Below are 17025 nucleotides of genomic sequence, written 5' to 3' on the forward strand. Positions count from 1 at the left end.
GACTGGATCTTCTTCCTCATGTCTTGATGCCTTGAAGTTCCGGCATGGACTAGCTTTTGTTATTTTAGCTTCTTAGAATACTCTTAGTTTAGTAATTTGATCATAGATGTTCTTGTGGTGATGACTTCCAGATTTTGGGGAATAATAGATGTTGAATTTTAGAAGTTATTGAATTGTCTTTTTATTAATGAGTTTAAGTCTTCCGCATTTCTTCTGTTGATATTAAATTGAAATGTTAAGGTTTAGATTGGTTGGTTCGCTCACATAGGAGGGTAAGTGTGGGTGCCAGTCGCGGCTCGGTTTTGGGTCGTGACATATCTGTTATTAACTGACATACAAATTCATTGTTTTTAAGTGACTGTTATGTATATATATATCTTATTTTATCTTTTTGTTATTATTGGTTTTATCAATTTTTCTTCTTCAAAGACACTGTCTAGTATGCCTCTGTGTAATCTCCTTTAGTGGAATCATTTGTAAATATACATCTTTCATGGATAAAGTGCTTATTTTCCATCAAGTTTGTTTATTTTCTTGCAATTATGTTACTCGGATTATATATTTACTTCTTTTCATTTTTATTTGTGGCATGCTAAATCTGGCTGAGTTTGACAAAAACTCTCATCTCTTCCTGCATTTTGAGAAAGCCATAAGGGCTTAAGTTCACCCTTTCGAGTCAAGCTGAGACATCGGCGAGATGATTTGAAGTTCAAAGAAAAAAAAAACCAAGGCGGATTAGAAGATTGTCCTTATTATTTATTTAGTTGTATTGTTGTAATGGGCATAAGCCCTTTGTTGTTTCTTTTATTTTTCGATTTCTTTTTTACATGTTTAGGCTAGGACAGGCACAAAGGAAAAGGGGGTGGAAAACCCAAAGGCAGGTGGGTCCAATATTCGGTCAAGGCGAACAGAACCGAAATTGAACCCAAAATCTCTCTCTCTCTCTCTCTCTCTCTCCTTTACTCTTTGTTTACGTGCTTTTGCTTGAATATCGTTAGTCTAGGATTAGAAACTCCAAACCCCCGTCCACGCCTTTTTATTTTATCAAACTTGAAAATTTTAAAATCAAACTTAGAAACGATAATATTTCAAAATTCGTAAAGCTTGTTTAGATAAAACCTCAAGGAAGTTAAGCTTTGAAATATATTCGCAAATTGCAAGATAAACATTTCGAAACTTGTAAATTTGTCTAAATGAAACTTTAATAAGTTCAACTTAAAGATTCGCAAAATGTTAAAATAAATAGTCAAATAGTTAATCGCCGGAAACTGTAAGTTAGCGGAGTGTCTTAGGTGCCTTACACCTTCCTAAGACACTAATAAGAATCCCGAACCCCCTAAAATATTTTTCAAAATAATTTTTTCTGTTTAAGTTGTTTTGGAAATAAGTTTTCTTGATTTTTCTTAAAAATTGAGTGGCGACTCCTAAAAAGTCGAAAATACCCTTAAAATAAAACAAACTCTTTTCGAAATATTTTTTCGATAAAACAAATTGCTTGCATCAATCCAAGTTAAATGAGGGACAGTTGTTGACACCCAATTTCGACCCTCCTCGGTATAAATTAGTTCTCGAGCTTCTTAAATTTTCCAAACAATTTAAAATAATTAGTTTTATAAATTTTGCGAAAAAAAATAATAATGTATGAATTTTGTGTTATTGTGGATACTTTTGCCATTTTTCTTATAATTTTTAGATAACATATACCTTACATGATTATGTATATAATTGGTATATCTTACGATTATCTCTCAAAATGTTTTAATTTTTAGTAAGTATTCTATTAAACTAAGTTAGTATAAATTATGGCTATATTTTGAATCACTATTTTACAATTTAAATAATTATATTACTAAGATAAAGAAGCTTGTTGATTAATTAATACCAATTCGTGTATTTAAGGTTTGGCCGAATTCATTATCTTAACTAAATTTGGCTATTTATTAAATTTAACCCATCTTAAATTCCCAATTTAGTTCAATTTTGGGCCATTCTTGCAACTCTCCATCCCAGGCCCATTACCCAGTTTCTTTAGATCAGCCCAATTCGTTTTTAATTCTTAGCCCACCTCAGCCGGCCCAATCCCCTTTTCCTTTTACCAATTATCAGCAGCCCAGCACATCTTAAAGCTTTCAGCAAGCCCAATGCTGGAGCGACCTATTCCCGTTTAAAATTCTACTCTTGTTTTTTAGTTTCCAGCCCAATCCGAATCCCGGCCAAACGCCGTAATGTTTCATCAACTTAAGTGATCTCAAACTAATTCTAAAGGAGCAAATAAAATTCGCAAACTAAATTTTAACATTAGTTCATAATTCTAAACTGTACTTTACAAGTTTAGCCAAATAGTTAATTGTCGGATAATCGTATTAAGCGAAATATTTTAGGTGCCTAACACCTTTCTTAAACATTAATTTGAATCCCCGAACCCTTTAGATTATTTTCAAAAAATTTTTCTCTGTTAAGACTTTTGAAAACCTTAGTTTTTTCTTGATTTTCTTAAAAATTAAGTGGCTACTCTCTAAAAAATCAAAAACTTTTCAAGACAAATATTTTTTCCGATTTCGGATAAAACATGACTCACAGAGTGATTCTATATATTCTTAGCTAATTTCTTAAATATGGATGACTATCTAAAAAAAATATTTTTTATCTTTTATATTTGTGGGGACTAAGATAATATATGAGAGTTTGACTAAAAGGTGGTTGACATAAGCACATAGATCATATTTTTCTAATTTCTAGTTTAGATCGAAATGAAATCCCTCAATAGAATAATTTTTAATTTTATGACTAGTGCCTGATGGCAAATGGAATTCCCCTAATTTCAAATTTACTATATTCGAGTTTTTGACCAAAAATATTATTTAACTATACCTCAAATTTAAATTACATCCTTAAAATATTATTTTTGGTAGAAAACATCCTTTAACTATACTCCAAACTTAAACTACATCCTTAAAGTATCATTGTTAACCGAAAACATCCTTTAAGTATTTGTAAGTGAACAACCTTCATCCTTTTTAAGAAATTGTCAAAAAACTAAGAGATCTTACGAAAACATGAGCACTTAATGTGACTATCAACAAAAGTTATTATGCATAATTTCAGTACTTTCTACAAGAAGTTCTTGAAAAATATAAAAAATCTTAGACACTGTTGCTTATGGAAACTAAAAATGATTGGAAGGTGTGAGCGTACATGATTTGCCTTTTCCGTGACGGAAAGAAGTTGGAGATTAATTATTTTTATCTTTTTCTTAACCAAGTAAATTAATAGATTTTTCGGTCAATCTAATATATCGAAGTAACCAAAATATTGATTATGTCTCGTATTTGAGTTTCATTCGACATTATTAGGAGGGGAAGTCTCCAAGAAATGTCGCTTCTAGTATATTCAATTGAGAAGAAACATATTTAATCTAATAATATTTATAATTAAAATTATATTAAAAATGAATGAAAAGACAGTCAAATTAAAAGATTTTGCATATTTCTTAACTCAATTACGAAAAGGTTTGCGATAATATTCTTCGCATATCTAAGAAAAACAATTAAGAAGGGACGACTTATTTTTTGTGGGATATATCGATAAGTTTTCTGATAAATTCAAGTAGAAGAATGAAAATTGTGTATTTTACAATACTTGAAGGATGTTTTATGATAAAAATGATACTTTAAGGATGTAGTTTGAGTTTGAGGGATAGTTTAAGGATGAGTTTGGCCAAAAACTCAAAATAATTAATCTTCAACTTCCTTCCGTTACGAAAAAGGCAAATCATGTACGCTCACACCTTCCTGTCATTTTTAGTTTTCATAAGCAACAGTGTCTAAGATTTTTTATATTTTTCAAGAATTACTTGTAGAAAGTAATGAAATTATAAATAATAACTTTTATTGATAGTCACGTTAACTGCTCATGTTTTCGTAAGATCCCTTAGTCTTTTGACAATCTCTACCAAAAGGATGAAAGTTGTTCACTTACAAATACTTAAAGGATGTTTTCTGTTAAAAATGATACTTTAACGATGTAGTTTAAGTTTGGGGTATAGTTATAGGATATTTTCTGCTAAAAATGATACTTTAAGGATGTAGTTTAAGTTTGAGGTATAATTGAAGGATGTTTTTGGCCAAAAACTCTACTATATTCATATAAATTATGTCTTATATATTTACAAATATGGGAATAAAACTTATTTGTATCGGTGTTTATACCAATTCAATACGTGTATGTCATGTGTTTAAATTTATAGTTCGTTTTATTTAACTTTGATTAATTAACATGTGTTTTACTTCTTTAACTTACATAATAATGAAAATTAAATTGAATTAGTTTTGTGTAAACACTCGATGAGAATAAATTATTTCCACAAATATCACATTCGTAAAATTCACTAAAATAAATTTAATAATATAATTAATAAAATAACAAGTAACGAAATCACAATTTTTAGTCTAAATACCAATAAAATATATAGCTTCAAAGATAAATTTTTTACAAGAGACGAATTCGATCTCCCTCTTATATTATTCATGCTCAAAAAAAAAAACTAGTTTAACCTAACTTAATCTTGTATACTATTTATTTATTTTCTATTTGATATCCAATATTTATATTGAGATTGCGTAAAAATATTTTTACATTTTAGATAACAGAAACACTTTAATGAAAAAGTTGGTGACATAAGCACATATGTCATCTTATTGTTCTCACCACCAACTAATTAAAGATATAGTCAAAACTATGGCTTTTTTGTGAAGCATAACATGATTGATACATTTTTCTAAGCATAGTAGTTTCCATAGATAGAAACTACTTCGTATCAAACACACTCGAACCTAAAATTTCTAATTAAAATATACATGTTATTCTACCACCATTTTCTATATTAAATAATGAACTTAAGTTGTAACGATCAACAACTTATATTTATTGAATTATATTTAATTGAGACTAAGTCGTCGGTCAGCATAGAAAACATAAAAATATTCGACAAATGAGTTATTGATCAAGAAACATTATACTACTTTTTTGTTGTATTTAATCATCAAATACACAAATATATTAGTATATATTTTAAACAATTTTCCCATTTATAAAAGAAGACGAAAAATTCAAACACATACATAAAGCCAAAGATAAACATAATTAAGTTGTGAGATGGCAGGAGTAAAGTTGCTAGGATTTCATTGAGCCCTTTTAGTCGTAGAGTTGAGTGGGCTCTCAAGATTAAGGGTGTTGAATATGAATTGGTTGAAGAAGATTTACATAACAAAAGTCCTCTACTTCTTGAATTGAATCCAATTCACAAGAAAATTCCAGTGCTAATTCACAATGGAAAGCCAATTTGTGAGTCAATGGTGATTGTTGAATACATTGATGAGACATTTGAAGGTCCTTCCATCTTGCCTAAAGATCCTTATGATCGAGCTATAGCTCGTTTTTGGGCTAAGTTCTTTGATGATAAGGTAAATCCTTTTCGTTTTGAGTTTATATATACTCTAAAACCTGAATAGTACTCCACCTGTTTCAATTTATATGACAAAGATCTGATTTTATTTTTACCTTGATTATTCGTATACCTTTTTAATATTTTAAATTGCTAATTCTTGTGATTTACTAAATATGCAAGTTATTTTTCACAAACCTTACAAGATAACATTTTTTGAATGCAACTTTTGAAATTCAAATTATATCATATAAATTGAGATATTGAGAGTACATTTTAAATGGTGCCCCCTTCATCCCCAATTGGCTACCCGATTCATTTATATCTTTTAAATATTTTAAATTATAAATTATTGTAACTTATAATAATTTTTACCTAATTTTGCAGTGCATGCCAGTAATGGGGAAAGCTATATTTGGTAGTGGAGAGGAGTCAAACAAAGCTAAAGAGGAATTGGGTGATTTAATAAAGATTCTTGAAAATGAGCTAAAAGACAAGAACTTTTTTGTTGGTGACAAATTTGGATTTGCTGATATGGCTGGAAATTTGATGGCATATTGGATGGGAATTGTTGAAGAAGCATCTGGAAATATTTTTGTGACAAGTGAAAAATTTCCAATTTTTTGCAATTGGAGAAATGAGTACGTTAATTGTAGTACAATCAAAGAATATTTACCGCCAAGAGATGAAATACTTGCACATTTCAAAGCTCGTTTTGCAGCTGCCCAAAAATAAAAACTTTCTACTTAGTGATTTTTTTGAGTTTTTATTTTGTGTGGCTATTAAAACTACCTTATGTTAGTAGGTAGTATGTTGTTTCTTTGTAAGTTTGTTTATGAGTGCATGTGAGTTGTAATTTCTTTCGAGCTAATAAATGATAGAGAGACATCTTATTGTATTTACTTTTCCCAATAGTAGTTGAGTTTGGAAACAAAAGATGGTTGAGTGGACTCCTAATTAATTAAAATTATTTTTTTTTGCAATATACATTTGATTTGATATATAAAAAGCAATATTATTGGGACAACTATGTCTTTGATTATACTATGAGTTATATATACCTTAATATCAAGAGAGAAATATTTTTAAAAAACACTTTTAAATTTGATCGCTAATTATTAGTTATATTTCTAAACTATTAAAATCTTAAAAACACCTCTCTACTTGATAAACAGAACTTAAATACATTCTCGATTAGTCTCATAACATAGTAAGTGGTCTCAAACCCTTATAGGAATATGTAGCTCTTAATAAAAAGTCGAAAACACTTTTAAATTTGGAGAGAATTTAAAGACATATTTCACTTATATTGAAAGATTGATAATGTATTTAAGTTCAGTTAGTCTATTACATGAATATTTTTAATAGTCCATGAATGAAAGTAATAATATGTGCTTAGGTAAGGAGCATACTCAATACATCGTTCTAATATCAAATAAAGTATATAACTAACCAAAGCAATAATTATACATAAATTAAAAAACAATACAAAATAAAATATTAGTAATACATGAAACTACATACATATACATTAATTTTTCTAATGCATCTTATCTAACACAAAAATAAAAATAAAAAATTGAAGACAAGTCGCTCGTCAACATGGAAGAGTCAAAAAGTTGGACACTCCATTTGTTTCTATCCATCTATGGATATGGAAGAAGACAATGAAATCTCACCATACATACATAAATTTAATCAACATGGAGAAGTAGTCAAAAAAAAAAATGGTTTCCATCTATAAAAGATGACAATGAATTCAAGAATGAAAACTTAGCTCACATACATAAATTTCATCAAACTAGAAAAGTAGTAAAAAAAAAAAATTCGTCTCTGAACTATTAACAGTCTTATTAAAATATGACAGAAGTGAAATTGATTGACGTTACACTAAGCCTTTTTAGTCGAAGAGTTGAGTGGGCTCTGAAATTTAAAGGAGTTGAATATGAATTTATCGAAAAAATCTACAAAACAAGAGAGCTCTGCTTCTTCAATCCAATCCAATTCACAAGAAAATTCCAGTGCTAATTCACAATGGAAAGCCCATTTGTGAGTAAATGATAATTCTTAAATATATTGATGAGACATTTGAAACATTTGAAGGTCCTCCAATATTGCCTAAAGACCCTTATGATCGAGTATGGGCGGCTCTATGCATAAAAAAATAAAAAAAATAAGGCCTTTACCATAGGCCTTCAAATTTTGGGGATCTCAAATTTTTATCAAGAATAAATTGTGTGTTAAATTTTTTATTAAAAAAATTAATTATTTGTGATAAAAAGTATAGTTTTTTTTAAAAATAAATTATTTTATCTACTTCAATATTCTTTTGGAGTACTTTGTTAAAAATGGGAATTAACAGTGAAAAGTGTTACAAAGTATATTCAAAAATTCTTTTTTACTTCTTATTAAATTTTAGTTTCAAGCATTACTCTAAGCATATTAAAATGAGGTTATACCAAGTCACCAACTTTTTGAGTCAAATTCTATGGTTCTAACTCTTATCTTTATTTAATATTTATCAACTTATTACTTGTATCATTATGTTAACAATACATATAATAATTGTCTCACTTAAAGATGTTTTTCAATATTGAGTTGATAAAATCTTACCTAAAACTAGTAACTGAAATAATAATATTAAGTACTAATAATTTTCATCTTAATAGTGTAATTTTTTTAAAATAAATACGTATATGAAGTATATTTATATTTTAAGCCGCAAATTAAAATTTTGCTTTAGACCCCCAATCACATTGAGCCGCCTGTGATCGAGCTTTAACTCGCTTTTGGGCTAAGTTCCTTGATGATACGGTAAATTTGTTTGATTTACCTTATATATACTTCTTGAGTTTAACTTTTTATACTACTTGTACAATTTAACATGTTATACCAAATATTTTTAGCAAAGTAGTTAGTACTATTTTTATGAATTTGCAAATTAAACAGTGTCTCTTATTAAAATTTATTACTCTTTTCTCTCAATTTATGCGACATTTTTTGAATTTTGAGATTCAAACAAGTCTAATTTTGATTACGATTTTTTCATATATCTTTTGGATATTGCAACTTGCAAGTTATCAATTATCGTGACTTGTACTACATTTCACATAGTTTCCAAATATATAAATTTAATTTTTCTATAATTTAAATACTTCATAGCCAAATTTAATGGCCGAATTGAAATATTTAACTTTCAAAATTCGAACAGTACCCTATTAATGAAGTGATTTTGCAGTGTATACCACTATTGGGGAAAGTATTGTTTGGCAAAGGAGAGGAGGCAGAAAAATCAAAAGAGGAATTTGGTGGACTATTGAAGATTCTTGATAATGAGTTCAAGGATAAGAAGTTTTTTGTGGGTGACAAATTTGGATTTGCTGATGTTGCTGCTAATTTTATGGCATTTTTGTTTGGGATTCTTGAAGAAGCGTCGGGAATTGTTTTAGTAACAAGTGAAAAATTTTCAAATTTTTGTGCTTGAAGAGATGAGTATGTTAATCACAGTCAAATCAAGGAATATTTACCTCCGAGAGATGCGTTACTTGCCCATTTCCAATCTCGTTTCCAATCTCCTAAATGAAAAATATGAAGATTGGTTGTGGCAATAAAACTACCTTATGAGTTATATTAAATAAAACTAGCTAGCTTTTCACTTATTAGAATAGTTGGCAGTCAATATTGTATGAGAGTGTAATTTCTTCCATCTATATAATGTCATTTATTATATGAATCATATTTTGTTTTCAATTTCATATTGAAAAACCTAATAAGAATAAGAGGTGTCAACCTCATTGTCATTATAATAAATTTAATTATAGATCATTTTTTGAAATCGTATAGGACAAGGTTATTAATATGTAGTATATTTGAATACCTTAACTATCCAATAATCAAGTTTAATAAACTAAACTTTCTCATAATATCATATCTATTTAGATTTGAATATTTTAGTCTAATAAAGATAAATATTTTATTCTCAAAATGATTCAACGAATCTTAAAAGGACACAACCTTTAACAACTACCTCACATTTATTTAGATTTATAATAAAATAATATAATTGATGAAAAGTCGTTGGTCATTGTAGAAGCATTAAATTAGACAACTGAATTATGTAAGAAGTTCATTGGAATTACTTGATTGCAAACACAATTTTTTTTTTCTTACTCTCTAAAAATAAGGCAAAAAATAACCAAAGTTGTGATATGGAAAAAATAAAGTTGCTTGGTGTTTCACTTAGTCCATTTACTCATAGAGTTGAATGGGCTCTTAAGATTAAGGGAGTGGAATATGAACTTATAGTAGAAGATCCACAAAATAAGAGTCCTCTTCTTCTTGAATATAATCCAATTCATAAGAAAATTCCAGTGCTAATTCACAATGGAAAGCCAATTTGTGAGTCAATGGTAATTGTTGAATACATTGATGAGACTTTTGAAGGCCCTTCCATCTTGCCTAAAGATCCTTATGATCGTGCTATAGCTCGTTTTTGGGCTAAGTTCCTCGATGACAAGGTAAATATTTCAAGATTTAAGTTAGACGCATACATATTTTGTATGAGAAATTTTCATATTAGTAGTATTGATCAATTTGTTAGCAGATTAGTTATTATTTTTGTCAGATTATGCATTATACTTCCACTATTTTAATTTGTTCGGCTTGATTCAAAATAGGAGGAGATCAAATTAATTGATGTTCGATTTGAAATAAACTTTACATAAAATAAATGAAAAGTTTTATAAGTTACAATAACTAATAATTCCAAATATTTAAAAAGTATTTGAAAAATTTAAGATAAAAAAAATGATTTTTGATTGTCCAGATAGTAATTAAAATAAATTAAATTTAAATGAAAAGAGCAATTAATTAATATCTACTAACAGCGTAGAGAACTTTTATTTTATCGGTTAAAGTTAACCTCTACTTATTGTAACCTTATTTTAAGATTACAAGTTTCACATTGTGTAGATAACATTTAGACAATCTAATTGTGTGAAATAATTCTGACAATATATATATAAGTTAAACTCATGCTTATAATGTGAATTTACTTTTAATGATCTGATTGTGTAAATATTTTTATCGAAACTCAAAATTTAGATTGTTTTGTAGTGTTTGCCAACAATGGGAAAGGCTCTATTAGGCAATGAAGAGGAGAAAGAGAAAGCTAAAGAGGAGTGTGGTGAGTTGTTGAAAATTCTTGATAATGAGCTCAAGGATAAGGAATTTTTTGTTGGAGATAAAATTGGATTTGTTGATATTGCTGCAAATATATTGGCATTTTGGATGGGAATAATTGAAGAAGCCTCTGGTGTTATTTTGGTGAAAAATGAGAAATTTCCCAATTATTATACTTGGAGAGATAATTATATTAACTGCAGTCAAGTCAAAAAATATTTACCTTCGAGGGATGAATTATTTTCACATTTCCAATCTAAATTTCACTCTGCATCAACTACTAAATGAACAACCTCTCTTGTCAAATTTTAAGATTTTGTGTGGTTGCAACAGAATGTTACTTGTAGGCTAATAAAAGTTATGTTTTTATTACCCCTTTTCCAAGATAGTGCAGTACTCTATCGAAGCACTTTAATTGTCATTTTTATTAAAAGTAGAATATTTAGAGTTTATTTTGATTGACTTTATTGTTTTTGGCTTATAAGTCGGAAGTTACAAGGTAAAATTTCTAGCTTATGTTTTTTGATTTATTTTTGTTATCTTTTATTTAAAAACAAGTGTTATACGTATTTTTAAATTCTATTCGAACACTTTAAGAGTGATTAAGAGCTATTTAGCTTTAAAATACCTAATATAAATCTAATTAGCAAAAAAACACTTGAAGGCAATAAACATTTACTTAATTAGCATAGAAATAATGTTGAGAACATATATATACTTTAAAATTTAAATTACTTATGTTCGTTTGACCATAGATTTTCAAATAATATTTGGGGAGAAATTTGGCAAATAGTGTTTGTTCATATGATTTGTCATTATTTGAAAAATAATTTTGGCAAATATCTCAAATTCTCAAATACTAAATTTTTTAGTATTTGGGCAAAATCTAATTATTTGAGATCTTTTCAAAATTAAAATTTTACATCAAACTTTTATCTTTTACAAAAACACCCTCTAAAGTAATGGTTTTTGTTGTATTACATAATTTTTTATGTGAAAATTAAAGTAGTGATGAAATATTCAGCGAATATAAAAATCATGATGAAAATGATGAACAATCGGCTCAAGTTAATAAAGTCATATGCTTTGTCTAGTTCACGGTGTATGGAAATGATGCTTGTTGCACTTCAAACTACCACATTACTCTAATGTCATGGATACTACTTGTTATTTGTTGTAACGAAGATCCAATTGACTTTTTACAAACTTATTGTTAGTTTTGATAGTTTTGAAAGCTTATACGTAGAAATCATATTTTTTAAATTAAATATATTTCCCAAATACTATGGTCAATCACATGGTAAAACTTCACCCAAATAATATATGTCAAGAATATTTGAAAATCTATGACAAAATGCTAGCTTTGATTAATGGTCTTTTACTAATCGAGGAGAGATAAAAGAGATTATATTACCAACATGGGTCATGGTGCACTGCTAGGAGTGTTTCATCCTTAACCAGAGATCTTAGATTTGAGTCCTGGTTATGGAGAAAATCATGTTGGGTGTGTCATTCTCAGGCGGGCCTTGTAGTGCGTGATTCGAATTTAGTCAAAGCTTCAACGTGAACTCCGCGAGTGAGAAAAAAAAGAGATGATATTTATTGAAGAAAAGAATCAGATTTTAAAATGATTAATTATAATAAATAAATATATATAATAGTAAAAAAGACATTTTTTAAGTAATGTATAAAGTAAAAATATAAGTGAAGTGATCCAAAGAAAGTAAATTTTATCATATGATTTTTCATCCAATTGGTAATATGATAGCACTATTATTTATATTTCAAAAGGAACATAATCAAGGTTGGGACAAAAATATTCAACGATCGGCTGTATAATTTAATATTCAAGCAAAGCGCAAGATACGAAAAATATGCAGAAGAAATGGTCAAGAAGCACATGATCATGTTTTAGAAGTATGTGACCTATCTCTTTTAAAAATTTTAGTTGTTAGACAGAGTATATTTTTATTAGTTAATGATATTTTTAATATTTTTTATATATGAATTTGATTTTTTTATGAGTCAAACACATAAAATTATTTTTAATTTTGGATGACAATAAAATTCGACTCCAAGACTTCCATGCTCTGATACCATGTAAAAATTCATATCTAAAATTAGAAAAATTAAGAATTGCATTCATACCATGTTCAAATATATCATCAGCTCATCTAAAATCTCAAGTTATTATAGAAAGATGAAAGTATATTTTTATTAGTTAATATATTTTCACCATCATGCGTGAATAAATATACCGAGCGAATTTAAAATTTTAAATTTGGTAGAAGAATTGAGATTGCCTTGAAACTCATCTCTTGGTGTCAGAGTGGACCCATATATATTCACGAGATGGTACGTACATGCGGTCGTTATTTTTGGATAAAGGGGAACGCTAGTATTATTTAATTTATATTTATATATTATCAAAATATTAATTTTATTTTTTATATTGAATAAAATTATCATAAAAATTAATATTGAATAACACACTTTAACTAATATATATTAACTATGATAATGTATTTATCGTCTTTAAATTTTATCTCTGCTCGAAACTTTATTATGCTTATATGTCTTCACTATTCCAAAGTAGTGGAGTATATTTTATCATATAAATTCTCATTCAATTGGAAATAAATGTTTTGTGTCTTGGTACATTTCAAGCTTAACATATTCAACATTGGCTGCCAAATAGAAATACTACTGGCGGGCTATATAATTGTAATATTCAAACAAAACGTTCTATATATTTGTAAACTTTTTGTCTCACACACTCACATGTTTGACCAAAAGTCTACAAAATTGTAATCTAAACAATATAAAATCATCTTTCTTTTAAAAAGTTTTTGATCAAATCAATCAAACTATATAGTAAATCAAAATTTTAAAAATTATATATATATATATATATATATATATATTCCCATGGAGTGCCTACGGTAGTCTCCTTTCGATCCTCATAACCATCCATGTTGGGAATGAAGCAAAAAGTTTATACACAGATTCGATCAATTTAGTAATTTTTGTTCAAATAATAATTTATATTAAAAGGTCTTTAAATACTGCTCAGATAAGAAGAAATATCTAATAAGCAAAACCAACTTAATAAATTATTTCTTAATGATAAAAACATGAAAAAGTCTAAATAGTAACAATTAAAATAATACCCAGGGGGTAAACTAATACTATATTTGACAAATAAAAGTATTTTTTAAAAGTAGGAAAAAAGAAACTTGGAACAATTACAATAGGACAGTAAAAATAACTTTTTTTAAATACAATTAAAAAGCTTCTTTCTTTTGTCTTATTTTACGTGTAATCGTTTAATTTAATTTAATTTTAAATTGTAATCTAAAATAATTATAAGATAATTGTGTATTAAAAGTTAAAGGAAATTCCAAAATTATATTATTTTTTAATTATATTAATATGACTATTTTTTAAAGCAAAACTAAAAAAAAAAAAGTAAGTCCCATATATTAGTCAAAAAAATGTAAAAAAAATAATTCATGATAATGAAAAGCCAACTAACACTAAATCCATTTATATTTTTTTTCTATAAGAAGGACAAAAGTCTCAAATAAAAGTATTCCAAAAGAGAAGTTGAAAAAAGAAATGGAAGAAGTAAAATTGTTAGGTTTTTGGGTAAGTCCTTTTAGTTTAAGAGTTGAAATGGCCCTAAAACTTAAGGGTATTGAATATGAGTTTATTGAAGCACAACGTCCAATAAAAAAGTGTCCTAATATTATCAAGTATAATCCTATTTACAAAAAAGTTCCTGTATTTTTGCACAATGGAAATCCAATTCCTGAGTCTCTAGTGATTCTTGAATATATTGATGAAAATTGGAAAGATGGCACATCTCTTCTACCAAAAGATCCTTATCAAAGAGCCATAGCACGTTTTTGGGCTAAGTTTATCGATGAAAAGGTATGTTTTCGAGCTTATTCGATTAAAAACACATCTGAACTATTACCTTTTTTACGATTTTCATAGGTTAGTCATAAGTTTTATCTTTAACTATCGATTGTTCTCTTTTTCTACTAAAATTATAGGTAATACATGTCTAGTTGAGTAGATAGTACTTTCTCTGTGTTATATTAGTTGATTACCTTTTATTTTGTAAGATATTTAAGAAATTATAACTAAGTTTTATGAAGTCAAGATCTATGTGTTTGTTGTGAAATAAGATATTTTTGCAGAAAGTAGAATCATTTTCCAGTAAACAAATATCTAAATATTTTCCATTAAAAGGGATACTGAATTCTGAATTTTAGTGGTGTTGGATACGAAGACAAAGTTATTACCAAATATACCCTTTTATTGAAATAAAAAAAATATCTTGTACTCTTTTTGGTGGAAAATTTTCCTATAAAATAATTTTATTTGTGGAAAATATTTTCCTCTCTACCAAATGTGGCCGGACCTTGAAATGTTTTCTTCCCATTTAATCCTCTAGTTTTAATTTTTTTGTCTTGAATTTTTCGATTTTAACCTTTTATGTGACATCTTACGGTGTCTTGAGACCATAGGGTTAAAAACATTTTTGTACATTCTAGTCAAGATTAAAAAGTTTTCTTTTTTTAAGATTAACATTAGATACTCGCTCCGTTCACAATTGTTTGTCAGATAAGATTATTGGTCATACATTTCCCTTATTGTAAATTTGATACAATGATGTAATTTGGCTAATATAACTCTACTATGTCAGGTATATCAAAAGTCCACATAATTTTTCAATTAAACAAAATGGATTAATTATTAAGGGCAAAGTTGAAAAAAATAACTAATTATTTCTTAATTGTTTAAATTGACAATTAATATTGGACATTTATTTTTATTACGCCTGTCAAACAATTATAGACGGATGGAGTAAATAAATTGAATCTGAATGAATATCCTAATAATGATAATGATCACTTTCAAGTACTAATTAACAAGTGTTCATTGTCCAATTTCAGTGCTTGCCAGAGATACTGAAACTTTGTTATGACAGCAATTATGAAGTAAAGGTGAAAGCCATTGGAGAACTTCAAGAGCTACTTAAACTACTTGAGAATGAAATGATGAAAGATAATAATAAAATATTCTTTGGAGGAGAAAATAAAGTTGGATATATGGAAATTGTTTCAATTTTGATAACTTATTGGCTTGGAGTTATGCAAGAAGCATTGGGAGTAGACATATTGAACAAAAAGGAATTTCCAAATATATGTGGATGGGCTGATAAGGTGATAAGTTTTAGCTTTATGAAGGAAAATTTGCCACCTAGAGAAAAATTACTTGCAATTTACAAAGAATATGCCCAACCACTTGTGCCACCAAATAATGAACTTTCTCACACACACAAATAATTGTATTGAAATACTTAAGGAAAAAGTTGTGTTTGATTTCACACTGATCATGTGTGTGTGTGTTTTTAAATTTGTAGAATTGTTCATCTTGTAATGGTTCAAAATGTGAAATGAAATAAACCATATGTTAGCATTTTTATGGTCATATTGCGTTTCTTAAAATTAGGGATTTGAAACGATCAAATAGATTAAAAAATCGAATTGAAAAAAAAAATATTATTGAATTACTGTTAATGATTTTATTGATGCAAACATAACTAGACTCTACACGTTTACATACTTGTTGTCTTTCACCATTTTTGCTTCTTCATTTTTCTTCTCCTCCTTTGTTTTTGAAGTATACAGAACATCTTTTTGTGTGTGAAGACTTAAAAGCAGAAAAGATATCCTACTTTTTCAATTGATATGATACTGTTAAATATATTTAACTTTCAATTGTGAATTAATCTTTAAATAGGTCATTGATTATATTTTATTATGAAAATTAAAAATGATAAAAATTATTTTTGTAGTGAGAAATAATAATTAGAATGTTATAAATTTATTAAATAGTGTATTGTGCATTTGATTTATTTATGAAGTAGTTGTATTTATATATGTATATTTACAAGGTGACATGAACTTTTGTGGGTAACTTTGTAACTACTAGTTTGGATATTTAACATGGTGGCCTTTGAGGCGATATCTCAATATTATAAATAAGATATTATTATTCATCATTTGTAGGACACACTTGAATAAGAGGAAAAGTTTTCTTTTTCATCTACTTATCTTTTCTTCTTCCAGAGGTGAACCAAAAATTTGAAAACTTTAGATGCACTAATATAATCATAGCTCAAATATGAAGTCTAAGCTAAACTTAAAATAAAAATAATTAAGAAATAGACTTTAGTAGGATTCGCACCCTGGTCTAAAGTGTGGTGTCTATAACTTCTACTAATAGCACAAGGACAATTCTATGTTTTTAATGGGTGCACTGTTAATTATATATTAATTTCTACCAGTTTTTCAAAATAGATATAAATATATATATATATATATATA

At 27.5% G+C, this 17025-nt stretch overlaps 2 protein-coding genes and 2 pseudogenes across 3 annotated transcripts; all 4 read left to right on the top strand.

Annotated features, from left to right (window-relative positions):
* Nucleotides 1-4970: 4970 nt before the first annotated feature.
* LOC107031329 lies at nt 4971-6379 on the top strand (annotated as a pseudogene). The gene is made up of 2 exons (XR_001458197.2): nt 4971-5462; nt 5831-6379. The product of XR_001458197.2 is annotated as a probable glutathione S-transferase (transcript).
* A 924-nt stretch (nt 6380-7303) lies between these two features.
* LOC107031331 lies at nt 7304-9166 on the top strand (annotated as a pseudogene).
* A 367-nt stretch (nt 9167-9533) lies between these two features.
* On the top strand, nt 9534-11108 carry LOC107031332 (probable glutathione S-transferase). The gene is made up of 2 exons (XM_015232655.2): nt 9534-9960; nt 10559-11108. Exons 1-2 carry the CDS (start codon nt 9652-9654, stop codon nt 10910-10912), a joined length of 663 nt encoding a protein of 220 aa, XP_015088141.1. The 5' UTR covers nt 9534-9651; the 3' UTR covers nt 10913-11108.
* Nucleotides 11109-14196: 3088 nt separating this feature from the next.
* Nucleotides 14197-16126, top strand: LOC107031333 (glutathione S-transferase U8-like). The gene is made up of 2 exons (XM_015232657.2): nt 14197-14557; nt 15589-16126. Exons 1-2 carry the CDS (start codon nt 14243-14245, stop codon nt 15979-15981), a joined length of 708 nt encoding a protein of 235 aa, XP_015088143.1. The 5' UTR covers nt 14197-14242; the 3' UTR covers nt 15982-16126.
* The last annotated feature ends 899 nt before the right edge of the window (nt 16127-17025 follow it).

The sequence above is a fragment of the Solanum pennellii genome, chromosome 9 (genome assembly GCF_001406875.1).
Source record: "Solanum pennellii chromosome 9, SPENNV200".
Taxonomy (NCBI): Eukaryota; Viridiplantae; Streptophyta; class Magnoliopsida; order Solanales; family Solanaceae; genus Solanum; species Solanum pennellii.